The 21,132-nt window shown below is 43.6% G+C and overlaps 1 protein-coding gene across 1 annotated transcript; it reads left to right on the top strand.

Annotated features, from left to right (window-relative positions):
- The first annotated feature begins 557 nt into the window (after window positions 1-557).
- On the top strand, window positions 558-18,495 carry LOC132776662 (multifunctional protein ADE2). The gene is made up of 9 exons (XM_060778549.2): window positions 558-747; window positions 5,551-5,748; window positions 7,443-7,621; window positions 11,280-11,459; window positions 11,554-11,667; window positions 13,409-13,492; window positions 13,587-13,767; window positions 13,911-14,069; window positions 17,948-18,495. Exons 1-9 carry the CDS (start codon window positions 726-728, stop codon window positions 18,112-18,114), a joined length of 1,284 nt encoding a protein of 427 aa, XP_060634532.1. The 5' UTR covers window positions 558-725; the 3' UTR covers window positions 18,115-18,495.
- The last annotated feature ends 2,637 nt before the right edge of the window (window positions 18,496-21,132 follow it).

The following is a 21,132-nucleotide window of genomic DNA, read 5'->3' as shown; positions in this document are numbered from 1 at the left end:
AAGAGAGAAAGGGGATGAGGAAAAGGGAGGAGGGAAGGAGAGGGAAAAGACAGAAAAGGAAGAAGGTAAAGGAGCGAAGGAGAAGGGGAAAGAGGGGGGAAAGACAAAAAAGGAGGGAGGGAAAGTAAAAAGGGAAAAGGAGGGAAGGAGTGGGGAAAGTCGGAGGAAAAATAGGGAGGGGAAAGAGAGAGAAGGAGGGGTGAAAGGGAAGGAGAGAAGAAAGGGAGGGGGTAAGGAAGAGGGAGAAAGGGTGAAGTTTGCGAGGACTTGGGGGCGCTGGAATAGAAGCGGGAGTTGTTGAGAGTGCAACTTCGCCATGGCCCGCGGGGCTTTGGGGCGGGAAAGAGGCGGGCGAGGGGTGTCCGCCAGAACTGGCCTCAGATTGGAGGGAATGCTTGGGGGAAATTGGGCTGCGAGGGGGCGTGTGCGCGCGCCATTGAGTGTGTGTATTCTGTGGCGCAAGCCCTGTTTGCGGGGCTGCCATTGGCGCGTTCGGGGCGCGCTCCCCGCCCCTCATTGGCCGCCCCCTTCCGCCGCCCGCCCTTCTTACGCCGCCCCGCCAGCGCGCGCCCTCTCTCTCCTCCTCGGACTTGCTCCTCCGCGGACGGCTCTCGCGAGCAAACTTTTCCTCCTTCTCCTCCTCCTTCCTCTTCTCCTTCTTCCTCTTGTGCTAACTTCTCTTTGCCTTTGACTCCTAGGCGCCTCGGGCTCCTGCTGCAGCAGCCATGGCTCCCATCCGCCCTACAGGTGAGTGAGTGCCTTCTTGTCCTCCCCCCAAAGAAGGCCTCCTGAATGCCCCACAACAAAGGAGTCTTTTAACCCCTAGAATTCCTGACTATTGGGCAAGCTGGCTAGGGCTTCTGGGAGTTGGAGGCCACATGCTGAGTCCTCCAGGTGTTTGGGACTCCAGCTCCCAGAAGCCTCCTCTGCTTTGGTGAGTATACTTTCCCCAGGTTTCCTAAACCTAAGATGCTGCAAAATCCAAAATGGATGGCTGAGACCCTGTCTGCACTGTCTATTTAACGCAGTTCAAAGTTAGTTTCAGAGTGTGGCCTTTAGGCAACAAACACCCACAAAAGTGCATAAAAGAAAGATCTTAATGGCTTCAAACTACAAGAAAGGAGATTCCATCTGAACATTAGGAAGAACTTCCTGACTGTGAGAGCTGTTCAGCAGTGGAACTCTCTGCGGCAGAGTGATGGAGGCTCCTTCTTTGGTAGCTTTTAAACAGAGGCTGGATGGCTATCTGACAGGGGTGCAGACAGGTAGAGGGTGCCCTCGGTGGCACAGTGGGTTAAACCCCTGTGCCAGCAGGACTGAAGACAATAGTTCGCAGGTTCGAATCCGGGGAGAGGCGGATGAGCTCCCTCTACCAGCTCCAGCTCCTCATGCGAGGATGTGAAAGAAGCCTCCCACAAGGATCATAATACATTAAAAATCATCCGGGCGCCCCCTGGGCAACGTCCTTGCTGACGGCCAATTCTCTCACACCAGAAGCGACTTGCAGTTTCTCAGGTTGCTCCTGACATGACCAAAAAAAAAAGGGGGGTGCTTTGAATGCAATTCTCCAGATTCTTGGCTGAATGGGCTTGGACTGGATGGCCCATGAGGTCTCTTCCAATTCTATGATTCTAATGTACATCAGTGGTTTGTGTAAATAGCGTCTGAATCTCAAACTGGTTCCAGGTGATCACCTGCCCAGTGAAACCACTTTTCTTCGGCCCTTTCCACACAGCTCTATAAAAGCCACATTGAACTGGGTTATATGGCCATGTGGACTCAGATAATCTACATCAAAGCAGATATTGTGAATTCTCTGCCTTGATATTCTGGGTTAAATGGCTGTGTGGAAGGACCCTTAAACATCATTTTGAAACAGCCTGAAATAGCGACACCTCTGGAATGCTGTGAGTGTTTCAGGCTGTATGGCCATGCTCCAGTAGCATTCTCTCCTGACATTTCACCTGTATCTGTGGCAAGCATCCTCAGAGATTTGTTCGAAGGTCTGTGGGAATGAGGCAAGTGGGGTGTGTGTAGAATGTCCAGGGTGGGAGAAAGAACTCTTGTCTGTTTGATGCAAGTGTGAATTTTGCAATTGGCCACCTTGATTAGCTGGTGAGTAGCTTTGCAGCTGCAAAGTCTGGCTGTTGCTGCCTGGGGACATCCTTTGCTTTGGAGGTGTTAACTGACACTTGATTGTTGGCTGTCTGGAATTCCAGATTGGTAATACCGGTTGGACCCTGGTGGCACAGTAGATTAAAGTGCTGAGCTGCTGAGCTTGTTGACCGAAAGGTCGCTGGTTCAAATCCGGGGAGCAGCGTGAGCTTCCGCTGTCAGCCCCAGCTTCTGCCAACCTAGCAGTTCGAAAACATGCAAATGTGAGTAGATCAATAGGTACTGCTCTGGTGGGAAGGTAAAGGCACTCCATGCAGTCATTCAGGTCACATGACCTTGGAGGTGTCTATGGACAACGTTGGCTCTTCGGCTTAGAAATAGAGATGAGCACCACACCCCAGAGTTGGACACGACTGGACTTCATGTCAGGGGAAAACCTTTACCTTAAAACTGATTACGGGTATTTAAAAACATCAGAATCAAGGCAGTAAGAAAGGGACACCTCTCAGAAACAGAAGGATGCCTGCCATAGATGCAGGTGAAATGTCAGGAGAGAATACTACTGTAACATGGCCATACAGCCCAAAAACTCACAGCAACCCAGTGATTCTGGCTATGAAAGCCTTTGACAACACAGTGACATCTCTGCTTTCTGATGACTCAGTGGATGCAAAGGAATTCTGGGAACTGATGTCCAAAACACCTGGAAGACCAAGCCTGTTCAAGACCTCAGCCATCTAGATGTGCTCTTTCCCAGGCTGATTTCAGAAAGTAGACCGAACCTATCTAAACCTTAACAGAATGATTCTATAATTCGGGTTTGCCAAGGTGTTGTTACATGAAATTTCTTTGCAGGCTCAATTTCCTGATAGGGTTTAGTCTTACAATATATCCAAGCAAATTACATGAACTGTCTTTATTAAGCTCAGATGTTGGAAGCTAAGTAGGATCAGCCCTAGTAAGGACTTGGCTGGGAGCCCACCAACAAATGCCAGGTTCTGAAGGCTATATTTCAAAGGAAGGGACTGTTAAACCACCTCTGGGGATTCCTTGCCTAAGGAAAACCCTATGGACTTGTCATAAGGTGACTTGCAGAACTGGATGGTGGAAAATTCTGATGATACAAAGTAACAGGCTCTACAAAGCCATGAGGCTATAACGGTTTTGATGTTGTCTGTAATCTTTTTGAGTTCCTACAAGAAAAAAATTAATAATTTTTTCCCCATGTCTTCCCCAAGTTTGGAGAAGATACTGTTTTGAAGCACACATCCCAAAATCCCTTAGCCAAGATGGCCAGTGACCATGCTAATGGGGATGTTGAGAATCAAGGAGTTATGATTTAAAGCTGTACCAGTCCCCTTCACACACACACAAACATTCTGATGAAATATAGACTGCAAATAATGCCAGGTACAGAGGAAGGATCCAATACAGCCAACTCTATGTAAAAAAAAAAAAACAAACCTATGAAATTAATGGTTTTTCCATAAATTGACAAGCAGTTTGACGTCAGTGGGTTAAAGCGCTGTGCTGCTGAACTTGTTAACTGAAAGGTCGCAGGTTCAAATCTGGGGAGCGGTGGGAGCTCCCAGTGTCAGCCCCAACTTCTGCCAAACTAGCAGTTCGAAAACATGCAAATATGAGTAGATCAATAGGTGGGGTGGTAACAGTGCACCGTGCAGTCATGCTAGCCACATGACCTTGGAGGTGTCTATGGACAATGCCGGTTCTTCGGCTTAGAAATGGAGATGAAAACCAACCCCCAGAGTCAGACACGACTGGACTTAATGTCAGGGGAAAACCTTTATCTTAACCTTTGACAGCATACTTGCCATGCATATCTTCTGAAGAAGACCATCACTTCATTCTATGTGCAATTATAGATTGAAGATGGACTTTCTTTTTTCTGAAGTTTTTATATTGCCCGTTATGACCCTTCTGGGATCACCACTTCATTTGCTGTGTATTAACCAAGAGGCAACGATGCAGCATGCCCACAGAACTCGTATAAAATGACTCCTATTTTTACAAAACAGGAGTCCTTTTATAAGGATGCTTACAAAACTATAAATGTCTTTCGGTTTTGTATACACTGTGTGTGCAAAGAAAGTTGTAAATACTTGGAAGTATTTCATTTATCGTGATAGGTCAGCAGTTTGAATCTGGGGAGCGGGGTGAGCTTCTGTCTGTCAGCTCCAGCTTGTCATATGGGGACATGAGAGAGGTCTCCACAGGATGGTAAAACATCCGGGCGTCCTTACAGTCGGCCAATTCTCTCACATCAGAGGCGAATTGCTGTCTCTCAAGTCACTCCCGACACAAAAAAAAAATCATGATGAAGACAAGCATGTGACTGTCAGATGTGATGATCAGTATATAGTTTGTATACTTTCTTTGTAAAGCTTGACTCTGATTCCATAATTTAAATATACCAGGGGGTCTTTCTGTTTAGGATCTCAACCAGCCAAATATTCTCTTTTCCAGATAGATGCTCCCCAGATAAGTCATCTGGTCATCTCCCATTTCTTTATATCCCAGGCTGACGTCAAAAAATAGACTCAACATATCTAAAGCTTAACAGAATGATTCTTTAATTAGTATTTGTCAAGGTGTTCTTTCACAAAATTTCTTTGCAGGGTCAGCTATTGCTTGCTTCAGTGTACTTTGACAAAATTAGCTTTTACAATATACACAAGCAAATTTGCTGAACTGAAATCTTTGAATATGTCTTCTATTTTTAAAAAAAAGTTGCACTGTAGACAACAGAGAAATGGAGATTACAGTTCTGTACATATTTATCTGGAAATATGGTAGAACGTACCTCTGAGTAAATGTGTAATCAATCAGATTGTAGGCCCTTCCAGACAGGCCCAATAATAATAATAATAATAATAAACAACTTTATACCCCGCCACCATTTTCGCGAAGGGGACTCGGGGTGGCTAACATGAGGCCAAGCCCAAAGATACAATACAGCAAAATAAAATACAGAATACAGACTACAAAATTTACATCAGAATAAATACATACAGTAGCAAAATAAAATAAATAAAGCAAATTAGCACAATATAAGATTAACAGAATGGGCAGGCCAAATAGACGAGGAAAAATGATAAAACCCTGGATGAGGTAGGAATAGAAAAAGTGTAATTGAGAGGAGCCCAAAAAGGATAAACAGTGGGGTAAGGCTTTCAGGTTAAGACTAGGATCTGATCCCAGGTTTTCTGCTTTAAACTGGTTTATATGAGTCTGCACTGCCAGATAATCTGGGATAAACAGAAAACCTGCTATCAGATCCTAGGATATAGGGCCTGTCTGGAAGGGCCTTGTGAAGATTGTATTGACTACCTTGTTATAATTAAGATTGTACTAAAAGCCTTGTACATTTGAAAGAAGGTTACAAAACTTTACAACTGTTTCCCCTTCTTTCTCCAGAACTGAAACTTGGCAAAAAAATAAATGAGGGGAAAACAAAGGAGGTTTATGAATTGCCCAGCATTCCTGGATGTGTGCTTTTACAATCAAAAGACCAGATAACAGCGGGAAATGCAGCTCGAAAGGATCTCATGGAGGGGAAGGCTGCAATCTCAAATACCACGACATGCGCTGTCTTTCAGTTGCTTCAGGAATCTGGTGAGTTTTGAGAATCCATGTGCTGCATTGCAGACAATAAAAAACTAGTTTTTATCCTGACATTTTTCAAATGTGAAAATTGCACAAATGTACTCACCTGCACCACATGTAGCAAAAGAATGACTTGGTCATCAGTGATGGGTCTCATGAAATACACTAGGTTGTCTAGCGTAGTACTAGTCAAAGTGGTGGTCCCTGAGCTAGCATTTGGGACATGAGCTGTTGGAAGTTATTCTCTGCAGGAAAGAAACAAACAATTGTAGCCAGATGGGTACACATAGAAGAAGAAGAAGTAGTAGTAGCAGAAGTAGCAGTAGTAGTAGTAGTAGTAGCAGCAGCAGAAGTAGTTTATTTTTCTACCCCGCCTCCATCTCCCCAAAGGGACTCGGGGCAGCTTACATGGGGCCAAGCCCAAGGCAGTATGCAATTAAAACAGTACAGTGACAAGTTAAAATAGCATAAAACAGCATAAACAATAATAAACAAGCATCAAAAGCAACAGCAGATTAATTTTGATGGGGGAGGGGGGATAGGATAGGAAATACTGTTTCCTGGAAGAAAATAATTACTGGTTGCTGATATCAGATAGCCTGGAGAGCATTGCTTTGCTACCAGTAGTGACATCTATAAACATCACTGAAAATGTGAACAGGAGGATGTAAGACATCATTATGCCTTCTAGACAAACAAAATGAAAAGAAACTCAAAACTCTCAACACTGGCCAAAACGAACTTTGTGAAATCATGACCACGTTCGACCAAAATGGGCTTTCCAAAAATCCATAATAATGTCTTCGCATGTATATGATTTACAGCCATTAATGAGAAAATGGCTAAGATGTGATCTGTATTAGTAACTTCCTTTCCTGAACACTACATGTGATCTGGGAATTAATTTTACAATTTTTTTTTGCTTGTGCATTTTTAAAGTGTACAGCCTCAATCTCACTGTTAGTCCCAACTATAAAAGAACAGTTGGGTTTCCCTACCTGTTGATCCCATATTCATTAGGTCTTCTCTAACTGGGATCAATCAACAGAATTCCAGATGTCTTTCAGATTTCCTTCCTCCCCTTCATGCAACATGTCTGATCTCTGATATTATGACACTAGCTTCATGCACAAAAAGTGTGTAACTACTCAAGAATAAACTTTGTGGGTTATAAGATCTTTAAAACATATCACTTCTAATCAAGCTGACATCAGTTTATTGTGATGAGCCTCTCAAAATTGCTTCATATCAGTGTACTTTGGTGAGATCTTGGTACTGAGTAACTTTATGGCTTAAAAATTACCTTATTTGAAGCTCTCGCTCATGCTCTCAGATGTTTCCCAATGAATTATTTACTGGTGAATGCTTTCCTTCTAATCTCCCCTCATTCTGTCGTGTGTGTTTTTGCAGTACAAAGGTTGCAAACAGATTTCACCTGGCATCTTTTCAACAAGGTTATCAGTCTTGTTAAATTCCCTCCTCTCACCCAGGATGCTCAGGGTCAGAATTTCTGCAGCATGGAGGGATGGAGTCAAAATGTGTAAAGAATGGACTATAAAATTGAAAATTATTTCCTTAAGCAATTGCTATTTATTTCTCTACTTCCCTTCTATTTTCAGATGCTTTTTTACCTCTCTGTGCTTTTTCAGGTTATTTATAAATGTGTTTCATTTGTGGAACTAAAGTCATTTCCCCTCCCTCAGGAATCAAAACTGCGTTTGTGAGGAAACACAGCGACTCAGCCTTTATAGCTGCTCATTGTGAAATGATTCCCATTGAATGGGTTTGCAGGAGAATTGCTACAGGTTCTTTCCTGAAAAGAAATCCTGGTGTTGAAGAAGGCTACAAATTTTACCCTCCTAAAATTGAGATGTTTTATAAGGTGGGTTATATAGATGTGCCTTGGTTCTAATGCTGGTTGTGAAATATCATTTAGCAGAAATAACCACTTAATACAGGTTAAACATCCCTACTCTAGAGAGTAATACCTGAAAACCTTGAAAACCTAGAACCATTCGCTGCCAGCATCCACTTGTATTGTTTTTCCTCCTCTGCCCCTCTCTATGTCTGTCACAGGGAGGGAGGGAAGAAAGGAAGACGGGAGTGCCTCACCTCTCCTTGTTGCTATTGCCGCCATCACAATCTCTGCTTCCATCCCTTTCTCTGTGGGCGAGTGAGCTTATTAACAAAAGACCCTCCTCCTAAATGTAACTTATTAGCAGCAACGTGACCCAGCACCAATAGCCAAAGGTGATAAAAAGAACAAAAACACACAGACCAATGTTATATCTTCCTTTGGAGTCTTTTCTTTATAGCAAAATAATATGGTTGCACCATTTACAACAACAAGGTTTCCATAACTCAAATAAAGTTCTTTATACTTCATTCTTTGCTTCAACGCTGGGCTTTTTTCTCATGCAGATAAACGGCTTTGCTCTCACTGAGCTTCCTCTCACACTGAACTTACACTGTAGTGTTTTACACATAGCAGCCTTCACACTGAAGGTCTTCAATCTGAGACTTCTCTCGCCAAAGCTTCTCACACCAGGCCTTTTCACATTGAGACCTTCCTCACACTGAGGCCTCTCTCAGACTGAAGCCTCTTCATACTGAGAGCAATTAACTGAGGTTTACCTCTCACTGAGGCCTCTCTCAGACTGAGAGCTACTAAGCTACAAGCACATCTGCTTATATTGAACTGTTTGCTGAGTCATTGTATCCATTTAACCCTTTCAATTCTAGACTCACATCTTGTAATTAAAAATACCTAGCTAATTTCTATATTTATGACACTCTCCATGTCATTTTTGGTGGTACTGCCATGAATCCACCACTGTAGTGGTCATGAGATAACAGCCCAATTTGCCTTACACTCATTATGGTGGGGTCTCTTCGAGGGGATGCTGGCAGCAACAGTGGTTGTACAGAGCCAAATTGTTCACTTGCTTTCCCTCCTTCAAGGGGTTCTTTCTGCTCCTTGCCAGCTGGAGATGTAACACTCTCTATAAGACCACCTAGGGTACAGGAATGCCAGAGATATGTGTGTATGGAGGGAAGGAGGGAAGTGGGAACAGCAGACAGTGCTGCTTGAGAATACTTTTAAGTGGGGAAGAGGCCTTTCTTCACACATCTTTTACTTCATACTATTTCTTTCACCTGGTGTACCTTCCCTCCCACAACCCCAAAGTGAGGAATCTGAGGGGTGGTATGAACCAGTATGTCAGATGGGAGGCCTGGCAATGTGCCAGAGGGAAAGCTCTCTGATGCCTGGAAACCTCCAGCATGGTCAGATAATTTATAGGAGAGGTACAAAACCTACTGACTCCATTGATAAGAAAGGATGGGGCATTGGCTAAGTCTGATTGTCACTCAATGTCAGTTATTTGTCATTTGATAAGAGATTAAGCTTGGTCGTAGCCCATACTGGTTAGCAATCCTCGAGAGAAGCCAAAGGATGAAATTTTGGATGCTATTGCTTTTTCCTATCTGGACATAGTAAATGGTGCAAGGCCAAGAGGAGAGAGGGATAGTCTAAGCCAGTGGTTCTCAACCTGTGGGTCCCCAGGTGTTTTGGCCTATAGCTCCCAGAAATCCCAGCCAGTTTACCAGCTGTTAGAATTTCTGGGAGTTGAAGGCCAAAACATCTGGAGGACCACAGGTTGAGAACCACTGGTCTAAGCCAATAGTTCAGTATAACCACCCAAACCCTGGCCTCAGTTCTCAGGATTCCAGTCTCCAGACATAGGGCGGCGTTGGAGACACACCTTGACACCTGGAATTTGGATAGTATACTCTCAAATGCGAACAATGGATTGTTGAATGGCCAAGAGAGATACGTAGTTGTTGGATTTGTAGCATTATTGTGATACCACAGTTTGAGTGTCAAAGGAAATCACAGTTTTAAATCCAGTTGGGGAAGAAGGTAGAAGAAAAGTTATAAAATGGAGAGAAAATGTGCCAATACAGATTGAAGCAAAGTATCAGGATAACACAAAAGGTTCTTCCACGGTAGTATTCTAATAAATAATAATAATAAAAAAACTTTATTTATACCCTGCCTCCATCTCCTCAAGGGGACTCGGGGCGGCTTACATAAGACCAAGCCCAGCAATACAATACATCAGTATAAACAAAACACAGCAATAAAATGTAAGAAAATAAAATAAAATACAAAAACCAATATAAATAACACATCAGCACTATAAAATCGCAACATTTAGACACAGAGATCAGACACTATGGGCAGGGCCAGTTCTATTGGGTTAAAATCAGAATTAAAAATTAAAACACTGGGTGGGACAGCAGTGCAATGTATCTGGACAGGGGATCCGGAGGGTAGAGTAGGGTTGATTGCACTCACAGGTATAATGTGCTTCCGAGGAGATTTTGCCAGAATTAGTCAGGACAGGGAATTATTGCTCATTATTCAGTGAAGCCACACTGGAACAGCCAAGTTTTCAAGCTCTTCCTGAAGACTGCCAGGGTGGGGGATTGTCTAATATCTTTGGGGAGTGAGTTCCAGAGCCGGGGGGGGGGGGGCACCACAGAGAAGGCCCTCTCCCTCGTCCCCACAAGTCGCACTTTTGATGGGGGCGGGAGCAAGAGAAGGGCCTCTCCGGAAGATAGAACAGATTGTGTGGGTTCGTAAACGGAGATGCGGTCCCAAACCATTCAGGGCTTTGTAGGTAAAACCTGCACCTTGAATTGGGACCAGAAAATAAACGGCAGCCATGGAGCTCCTTAAACAAGGAGGTTGACCGCTCCCTGTAATTTGCTTCAGTTAGTAGTCTGGCTTCCGCCCGTTGGACCAATTGAAATTTCCAGGCCTTCTTCAAGGGCAGCCCCACATAGAGCGCATTGCAATAATCCAATCTGGAGATAACTAAGGGGTGGACCAGCACGGCCAAATCCGACTTCATGAGGTATGGTGGCAGCTGGCGCACAAGCTTTAATTGTGCAAAGGCCCTCCCAGCCACCGCCGATGCCTGCGCTTCAAGCGTTAGCGATGAGTCTAGGAGGATACCCAAGCTGTGGACCTGTGACCTCAGGGGGAGTGCAACCCTGTCAAGCACAGGTTGCCACCCTATACCTCGATCCAGTTTACAATTGACCTGGAGGACCTCTGTCTTGTCAGGATTGATCCTCAGCTTATTTGTCCTCATCCAGACTGTTACAGCGGCCAAGCACTTGTCCAGCACTTGAGGGGCATCCTTGGAATTAGGTGGAAAAGAGTAGTAGAGTTGGGCATCATCTGTGTAGAGATGGCACCGAACTCCAAAACTCCGGATGACCTCTCCCAGCGGTTTCATGTAGATGGTAAAAAGCAGGGAGGACAAAATAGAACCCTTTACATCTACTGAGTAAAGTCCATCAGTAGTAGGATGCTAAGTCTACAATTGGTATTGTGTGAACTTAGAAATCGTGCATTTGTATAATGTTTTAAAGTGTCTGTAACGATTTCTAGTTCATTTCCCCTCCACAGGAGAATTGAATCAGGTGTGTTGTGAAAATGTAAAGGAATGTTGCTGTTTATTTTCCAGGATGATGCAGCCAATGATCCACAATGGTCTGATGAGCAACTCATTGAAGTGAAGTTCCAGTTTGCTGGCCTTGAAATTGGACGAACGGAAGTTGATATTATGGCTCAGTCTACCCGAGCTATTTTTGAAATACTTGAGAAAGCATGGCAGCCCCTGAACTGTACTTTAGTGGACATGAAGGTATGGAAAATACTCTTCTGAAACAAAATCTGCTTTCAAAGGAATGATACAATCACTGGCTTCAGATAACATGTCTGTTGTTTGGTGGTTTTAGGTTGAGTTTGGTGTTTGTGTGGCTACAAAAGAGATCGTTCTTGCCGATGTCATTGATAATGATTCTTGGCGGTTGTGGCCATCTGGAGACAGAAAACAGCAGAAAGACAAACAGGTAATGTTATGCCCTGTCTCTGGGTTCTTAAGTTTACGGTTAGAGGGCTAAAGTAAAGGCGCAATTGTGTTTTTAAAAAAGAGGTTGGAGTAGTCACTCTCAGATTTACTGTCCTGGAAATTCTATATGTAGTAGTGATGAATTCTTGAAATTTCACTGCTGCCTCTGAGGGGGAGACAAAGCTGTTTTCTAGAGCCATGGTTCTCAGCCTTTAGTCTAGATATTTTAAACCTCAGCTTCCATAAGCCTGAACCAGTATAGACACAGTGGTCAGCGATTTATTGTCCACTGTCAAGGGATTGCAAGTTGGGATTAACTACCCTGTGAATTCTCCATAGATATTTTCTTCAAATGTTTTACAAACACTTTACTGAACCACTCAAACAACGACCATGTCAGGCTACACAGGGAAGCCATTGAAATCCACAAGTACGTGGACAATTTCAACAGAAAGGAGGAAACCATGAAAATGAACAAAATCTGGCTACCAGTATTTTAAAAAACTGTACAATCTGAACAGCAAATAAAGAGGAACACTAAAAAAAAGAAAAGGGAATTCCAGGCAAGAATCAATCAGGGCAAGCTAATACCTCCCAACAAAGGATTTCCCCAGGCAGGAGGCAGCCAAACTTTGAAGCTGCAAGGCTATTCAATGCTAATCAGGGTTGTCAGTTGCCTCAAGTAGACAAGAGTTCTTTCTCCTACCCTGGACATTCCACAGATATATAAACCTAATTTTCCTAGTTTCCAACAGACCTCACACCTCTCAGGATGCCTGGCATAGATGTGGGCGAAACGTCAGGAGAGAATGCTTCTGAAACATGGCCATACAGCCCGGAAAACTCACAGCAACCTAACTTTATTAATACTTTGACACCAATAGAAACATCAATTTTAATAGAATTAGTCTTCTGAGAACAAAATTTTTTGGTAATAATTTAAAACTTTGTAAAAAAAATTGAAAATATAAAGAAAAAATATATAGGAATGCATTGAGTACATTTTATTGTACATTAAGTATGTTTCACTTATTTTAACATCACTTTTTCATGATGCAGAAATAATAAGCTTATTATATTTATATAAATGTTGCATGGCATGTATGGTTATGAGTGATATATGGTTAGTTTGGCAGAATTTGTTCCTGACAAAACCATGCTGGCTGCTGCTGATCATTGCGTTGTCGTCAATTTACTTGCAGGCAGACTCTTGTATAGAGTAGGTATTCTGTATCCATGGATTCTGAACCCATAATTCCACTATCCATGGCTTGAAAATATTTTTTAATTCCAAACAAATTAATTTATTTTTGCTGTTTGATATAAGGGATCCTATTTTACTTCACTGTGCTATATAATGAGGCTTTCACATCTCAGGATTTTGAGCAGCAGGTGCTAGAACCAAAGGCCTACTGTAATCTTACTATTTTTCCTGGTATTGTGAGGCCAACTGAGTTGTAGTTTCTAAAATAATCTTTTGTTGCCTTTTTTGAAGAGGGGGTTATTACTTGCCCTTCTCCATTCCTTTGGCATTTCACCTGTTATTCCAGATTTTTCTAAAATGATGGCAAGCAATTCGTCATATTTTTTTCAGTACTCTGGGACATTGTGGAGTTCTGAATGCTACTAGTTATACAAATTAGCATTGTAGCTTTCTGGTGAAAGTTGCTGCTTCGGGATCTATACAATACGCACATCTCATGGATTATGCAATATCTGGATCTTTTTCTTATATCTTTTAGTCATACCGTGATCTCAAAGAAGTAACCCCTGAAGCACTGCAGATGGTGAAGAGAAACTTTGAATGGGTGGCCGAAAGAGTGGAGGTATTAACATCAGCCTACATAAAAAAGCTAGCTAACTTTTGTATTTTTCCTCCAAATATTTTTTAATTTGGCCTTTGACTTTCCTTTTTTCTAGATGTTGCTGAAACCACAGAGCCAAGGCAGAGTGGTTGTGCTTATGGGTTCAACCTCAGATCTTGCTCACTGTGAGAAGATTAAAAAGGCCTGTGGAAGCTTTGGCATTCCCTGTGAATTACGAGTGACTTCTGCTCATAAAGGACCAGATGAAACACTAAGAATCAAAGCAGAGTATGAAGGTAAATTGAATTTGTTGACGAAACACCTAATCCTGTGGCAGCAAAACAGTTGTTTTGTTGAGTGCCATGAGAAAATGATGCAAAATTGTCTTTCCATGGACACATATGGCATAAATCTTGTGGATTTTTTTACATGTTACCAGGTGATGGCATTGCCACAGTATTCATAGCAGTGGCTGGGAGAAGTAATGGACTGGGACCTGTGATGTCTGGAAACACTGCATATCCTGTTATCAACTGTCCTCCATTGTCTGCAGATTGGGGTGCTCAGGATATATGGTCATCACTGAGACTGCCCAGTGGTGAGTTCTCAACCTTGAATGCTTTGCAAGAAAGTTATTTTCCAAAGACAGGTCATGCTCCAAGCCAAACTAGTTGCCACCAAAACTGTTCACTCCATCTAAATTGCTGTAGAACTGTGAGCTCAAATTTTCATTTTTGATGTGGATTATCTCGGTTGTAAACATGCATAGAAATGACACAAGTTTTAAGGTTTATTCCATTGTTTCCCATAGTTTAGGTTTCTGTTTAGTCATACTTAAGATACTGTAGACATTGTATTGTCGAAGGCTTTCATGGCCAGAATCACTGGGTTGTTGTAGGTTTTTTTCGGGCTGTATGGCCATGGTCTAGAGGCATTCTCTCACATACTCACTATCTCTGAGGATGCTTGCCATAGATGCAGGCGAAACGTCAGGAGAAAATGCCTCTAGACCATGACCATACAGTCTGAAAAAAACCCTACAACCCACTGTAGACATTCTTAAATTGCTGTGTGTATGTTGTGATTTAGTTGTAAAGATATACAAACAAATTTCTCAATTTTTAATCAAACATATTTATTTATTTATTTAAGACATTTATTTGCCGCCCTTCTCACCCCGAAGGGGACTCAGAGCGGCCTACACGATATATATACATACATTATATTATATTATTAGCATAGTATGATATCAGTATTATATATTACTATATTGTACTATACCATTATATTGTAATATTGTTAGTAATATTACATGTAATATAAAATATATAATTATAATATTGTATCATTATGTATTGTATTGCATTATAATATAAAATTATATGTATATACACTATATTACATTATCTATATATATAAATCTGTAGGGGGCGTCGTACGGAGCCGCATAACTCCACAACCCCCCAACGAAACTTAACCAAAATTGCCATGCCCCTAGGCCAACCCACTCGCTACAAACTAATCTACTCCAAAATAAAACAAACACCACTGCAACGACAAAAACACCACAAAACAACTGAACATGCGCACTGGCGCAAACTCCCCGGCACGCGCGCACGTACGGCCCCTCCCACCCCCCACCCCCCGCGCGGCACACACGCGCCCGCAGCGCAAACTCCCCGCCACGCGCGCACCCGCCGCCCCTCACCCCCCCCCCCCGCGGCACACGCGCGCGGCGCAAACTTCCCCCCCACAAGCGAACCCGCCGCCCCTCGCCCCCCCCCCCCCGGCGGCACACACGCGCGCGCGGCGGAAACTCCCCGCCACGCGCGCACACCCGCCGCCCCTCACCCCCCCCCCCGGCGGCACACGCGCGCGCGCGCGGCGGAAACTCCCCGCCACGCGCGCACCCGCCGCCCCTCGCCCCCCCCCCCCCCGGCGGCACGCACGCCGCGCGCGGCGCAAACTCCCCGCCACGCGCGCACTCCGCCGCCCCTCGCCCCCCCCCCCGGCGGCACACCCCCTCCCCTCCTCCCTCTACCCTCCTAACATTACCTCCAAGCCACGCCCCCTTCTAAACCCATCCCCCCTCCCCTCCTCTCTCCTCACGTTACCTCCAAGCCACGCCCCCTTCTAAACCCATCCCCCCTCCCCTCCCCCTCCTAACATTACCTCCAAGCCACGCCCCTTCTAAACCCATCCCTCCTCCCCTCCTCCCTCCTCACGTTACCTCCAAGCCACGCCCCCTTCTAAACCCAACCCCCTCCCCTCCCCCTCCTAACATTACCTCCAAGCCACGCCCCTTCTAAACCCATCCCCCCTCCCCTCCTCCCTCCTCACGTTACCTCCAAGCCACGCCCCCTTCTAAACCCAACCCCCTCCCCTCCCCCTCCTAACATTACCTCCAAGCCACGCCCCTTCTAAACCCATCCCCCCTCCCCTCCTCCCTCCTCACGTTACCTCCAAGCCACGCCCCCTTCTAAACCCAACCCCCTCCCCTCCCCCTCCTAACATTACCTCCAAGCCACGCCCCTTCTAAACCCATCCCCCCTCCCCTCCTCCCTCCTCACGTTACCTCCAAGCCACGCCCCCTTCTAAACCCAACCCCCTCCCCTCCCCCTCCTAACATTACCTCCAAGCCACGCCCCTTCTAAACCCATCCCCCTCCCCTCCTCCCTCCTCACGTTACCTCCAAGCCACGCCCCCTTCTAATCTGTCAAGGAAGAATCATAGAATCATAGAATCAAAGCGTTGGAAGAGACCTCATGGGCCATCCAGTCCAACCCCATTCTGCCAAGAAGCAGGAATATTGCATTCAAATCACCCCTGACAGGAGAGAAAGAGGGAGGGAAAGAAAGAAGGAAGGAAAGAATATAGGTAGAAAAGGAAGAAAGGAGAGAAAGAGGGAGGGAAAGAAAAAGGGGGAGGAAGGAAAGTTAGAGAAAGAAGGAAGGAGAGAAGGAAAGAAAAAAGGGAAAGAAGGAACGAAATAAGGAGCGAAGGAAGGGGGGAAGATGTAGAGAAAGAGGGATGGAAGGAAAGATGGAAAGAGAGAAGAAAAGACAGACTGCAGAAGAGAAAAAGGAAGAAGGAAGGAAAGAGGGAGCGAAGGAAGGGGATAAAATGTAGAGAAAGAGGGAGGGAAAGAAAGGAGGAAAGAGAGAAGGAAGAAAAGAGAGACAACAGAAGAGAAAGAAAAAGGGGGAAGGAAGGAAAGCAATAGAGAAGGAAGGAAGGAGAGAAGGAAAGACGGGAAGGAAGGAAGGAAACAGGGAGTGAAGGAAGGAGGGAAAGAAGGGGAGATAGGGGGAAGGTTGGCCACAGCACCACTACTTTGTCAGTACTACATTTTCGAAAACAACACACTACGCCACAGCAACGCGTGGCCGGGTACAGCTAGTATTATATATTTAGCATAGCACAGGAGACAAGGTGGAACTGTCTTCTGGCCTTCTCTCTCCACTCTTGCCCAGAGCAGCAATATATGCTTTATTCTTCTATAGTTCTTGGTGATGAGAGAGGAATTCTGGCCCTGAGAATTTAATTTATTTCCAGTTAAACCTCAACCTTTCTGCAGCTCTTGGGTAAACCAAATCATTAATATTTAGGAAAAAATATTTTTAGTCTCAAAATTAGTATTACTCTAGATTTTAAGTACACATGCTCTCAAAATATGCTTGCAATACTGATTTAGAGCAGATATTTAGTATTCACTCAGAGGAGCTGTCTTCTAACCTCTAGTGGTTGAAGATCTTGTATAACCATATTAGCCCCTTGAAAACCAGCAACAGCTGCTTAAGCATACTTCAGTAAGTAATCTTTCCTGGTTCAACCCCCTGAAACTCAACAGAATGTCATTTGTCCATTGACTGATCACTGGCAGAATGGACCACCTCCTCTTCATGCAGCTGTTGACTAGTATCATGAAAAAATGGTGGTTGCCAAACTTCTAGTAATCACAACCACTACTTAGACCAGTGGTTCTCAACCTGTGGGTTCCCAGATGTTTTTGGCTTTCAACTCCCAGAATTCCTAACAGCTGATAAACTGGCTGGGATTTCTGGGAGTTGTAGGCCCAAACACCTGGGGACCCACAGGTTGAGAACCACTGACTTAAGACACAATTGTGACTTTTTTGCCAATGCTGTAATTCCCTCCCTTCTTCCTTTAAGAGACATCAGCTACATGAGAAATTCTGCCAGCGATTGAAATATGGCTGAACGTTTGTCACTTTGGAGGTGGGGGAATTGGGCTAGGAGTGAATAGCTGATATAGAATACCAAGCATTATCTGTAATTGCCCATTAAAATATGTAAATAGGTTAGTTACTATCCCCATGCCCTCTCATTGCCTTTTTAACTAAAACTCTGAGTTCCTTCAGAGGGAATAAAGTTAAGGTGATAGATATGTTGCTGGTTTTCTGTAAATATCAAAATGACTGCTGTAAATTCTATTTTTCCTTTTCTTCTTAAACAGGTCTTGGCTGTTCCACAATTCTTTCACCTGAAGGTGCTGCACAGTTTGCTGCTCAGGTTTTTGGGCTGAATAATCATTTCATTTGGGCCAAGCTGAGGGCAAGTATGTTGAATACATGGATCTCCTTGAAGCAGGCTGACAAAAAGATAAGACAAGACACTGCATAGATTTCTTGTTGGCGTGACACTTCTTAGACAAGAACTCTAATAACAGAAAGTAACTTTTATAGTTCTTTTGTCAGATGTTTTTGCAGGTGGCATTTTTCTTCCAAACAACTGGAGACTGGGGTTTTTTTGGAAGCTAGAACATCATATTACTACTATAGAATAGTTTTCACTGATCTGTATTGATATATAATCTTGCTCAGAATATGCCCACTAGTGATTCACCAAAACTTTGTATTCAAAACTTAGCAATAACAAATAGATTTAATAAGATCCTATTCTGGAATGTAATTTGGCATGGTATTTGTGGACCTATCTATGCTGAAGAGAAAGATAAAAGAAAATAAATCACTACAACTGGTAATAAAAACATCTTTCACTGTTGTTCTCCTTTGCTTTCTTTAAGAACTGTATAAACCATGCATGGAAACACCTGCTTGGCACTATCTGTAACTGTAGAATGTCCAAGTAGTTAAAAACATAGTGGCCACTGTAGTCTAAAACTTACTCACTCTGGTCTGTGTGTATACCGTTTTGAGCCCCCCCCCCCCAAACTCTCATTTATACTTTACAGTTTTAAGAGTCATTCAAGATGCTCCCCCCCCCCCCCACCTTTCAGGAACAAGGAATTGAACAGTAGTAGCCATCCCTATCACAGCCCATCTAGGAAGGAGAAGTTATAGTTACTGTAATTACTGGGAAAAAGGGGTGGTAATGCTAGGAGACAAAAGTTTTTAATTATAGTTAGGCATGGCTGCCATAATGTAAAGACCTATATATTTCATGTGCAAAAGGTTCCAGGTTGTTTTTGTCAGAATTTTTAAAATACTAATAATTACTATGAAGAGCTACGGGGCTATTTTGCCAAGTTAGATACAACATCTTGCAGTTTTAGCTCAATCCAAGCAATCAGATGATGTCTCCACTGAATTTTGCTATTCCTCCAACTCTTCAGTGGACGCAGTTGACATTTCACCTAAAAGTCATGAAACACTAGACAAGATTCTTTTTGTTTGTATAGAACTCTTATTTCTAAATTGATGGCATGAAGATTTGGGAGTCATCTCCCCTCATGCCTGGCAATACATAACAATAAAATATTGATTACATTATTTTTCCTATTTTCCTTTGAAATAAATACCAGTCTTGATGAAACACCCTCCCATAATTTTGATGAGAGCATTTAATTGTGTTCCATTCTACTAAACTCTAAATAGATCTGAATGGTACATTTCCACATATATCAAAACAGGCAGCCCTTGACTTGATTTCTAGCACAAGAACCTTTACTCTTGAAAGTTCTACAGGATCTGGATGGATGTGTGTATTGGACCAAGTTTAGTGTTTCCCAGTTCGTTATGTCTATTCAGATTCACTCATTTTCAGGGGTTTAATTATGGGGATGGGGAGAGTGAGTGGTTCATGATGCCACTGCCTCCTTAATGTGTTTTTGGAAGGTTATGGGAAGAATGGGAAACCCAATATACAATTTGAGAAGGGTTTTGGAGCTGCATTCCAGCAGTGAGGACAACTGCATTTTGCTACTCAAAATTAATTCCATGCATGTCTCCTCAGAAGCAAGTTCCAGTACAACAGCTTTCACACCTGCAAAATACTGTTTTGCTCTAGGCATTTACAAAATTCCTCGTCTTTGGCTAGATATGTCAGGAATGAGAAACACTTGTGCACTTCATCAAATCTGTTACGTGGAAGTTCCCTGCTGTATTTGGTTCACACTGATGAAACGGATACAAGGTTGCATTAAGCATCTTCATCCTTCATGACTGGAAAGCATAGCATACAAAACGTTTGGGCTAAATACACAATTAGAGCCGTCGCAAACTAGGTTCCTGCGGAGAAAACCTTGCTAGCATGTCCCTGACGTCATGAGCCTGCGCCTCTCTCCCCGCCCCTTTCTCTTTGCCAGCGTGGTTTTTCCTTTGCTAGGGCAGCATTGCCCGCATTTTCTCTCAGTTGAATTCTGCCAACTGAGAGAAAATGCGGGCAATGCTCCCCTAGCAAAGGAAAAACCACGCTGGCAAAGAGAAAGGGGCGGGGAGAGAGGCGCAGGCTCATGACGTCAGGGACATGCTAGCAAGGTTTTCTCCCGCAGGAACCTAGTTTGCGACGGGTCTTAGAACTACACACATGTAGAAGTAAAATATGACAAACCCAACAGTTTATCAAAAACAAAAACCTTCCAAATCATGTTTATTTTTAATCCCTCCTTGAAAAAAAATCCTTAGTTATATCTATCAGTTGTTCATGATTTTAACTTCTGGCACCAATTTATATCAGAAACTTTCCCCAGAAAAATTGAGGATTTGAAGGTGGTTGCTTAAAGATTTCCCCTGACCCACTTCCTGTGGACTGAGAGCAATTAAACTGCCGTCATTAGTCCTTCGCTACATAGGTGCCACCTAGGGACACACATTTCTCCCATCTTTTTAAGCAACTGTAAACAACTCGCTTATAGAAGTCAACAGGTTGCTCCAAAAGCCACGTTGTGACATCAGAAATCAGAGTCTCATCATCTGAAAAATGCTTGCCCTTCAAAAATAATTTCATGTTTGGAAAGAGGTGGAAGTCCAATGGAGCGAGGGGTGAATAAGGGGAATGTGGTGGGTGAATAAGGGGAATGTGGTAGAATTTCAAAGCATGCTTCAATTTGGGCAACATGAGTTGTGAACTGGTGCATTGTCTTGCAGAAGGTGGACAACTTTGGTGAGCATGCCAACGTCTCTTGGTTTTGATGGCCTCCTGCAATTTCCACAGTAGTGAAGCATAGTATGCCCCGGTGATCATGGCACCCTTTGCTAGGAAATCAATCAATACTACTCCGTGCTGGTCCCAAAATACTGTGAGCATGACCCTGCCTGCTGAGAGTTGGGCACACCTTTTTTGGAGGTGGTGAGTCATGAGATTTCCATTGTATCAACTGGACTTTAGTCTCACAATCATAGTGATGGACCCAGCTTCCATCCTGTATGGTATCTTATGCATGTTAAGATGGTCTTGGAT

Source organism: Anolis sagrei, chromosome 5 (genome assembly GCF_037176765.1).
Source record: "Anolis sagrei isolate rAnoSag1 chromosome 5, rAnoSag1.mat, whole genome shotgun sequence".
NCBI classification, from domain to species: Eukaryota; Metazoa; Chordata; class Lepidosauria; order Squamata; family Dactyloidae; genus Anolis; species Anolis sagrei.
This window is presented reverse-complemented; position numbering and strand designations above follow the sequence as displayed.

Coding starts and splice junctions, on each gene's coding strand:
- LOC132776662 (XM_060778549.2), top strand. CDS start 726: ATGGCTCCCATCCGCCCTACAG. Junction 5,749..7,442: donor TCAGTTGCTTCAGGAATCTG/GTGAGTTTTGAG, acceptor CCCCTCCCTCAG/GAATCAAAACTGCGTTTGTG. Junction 13,493..13,586: donor GGGTGGCCGAAAGAGTGGAG/GTATTAACATCA, acceptor CCTTTTTTCTAG/ATGTTGCTGAAACCACAGAG.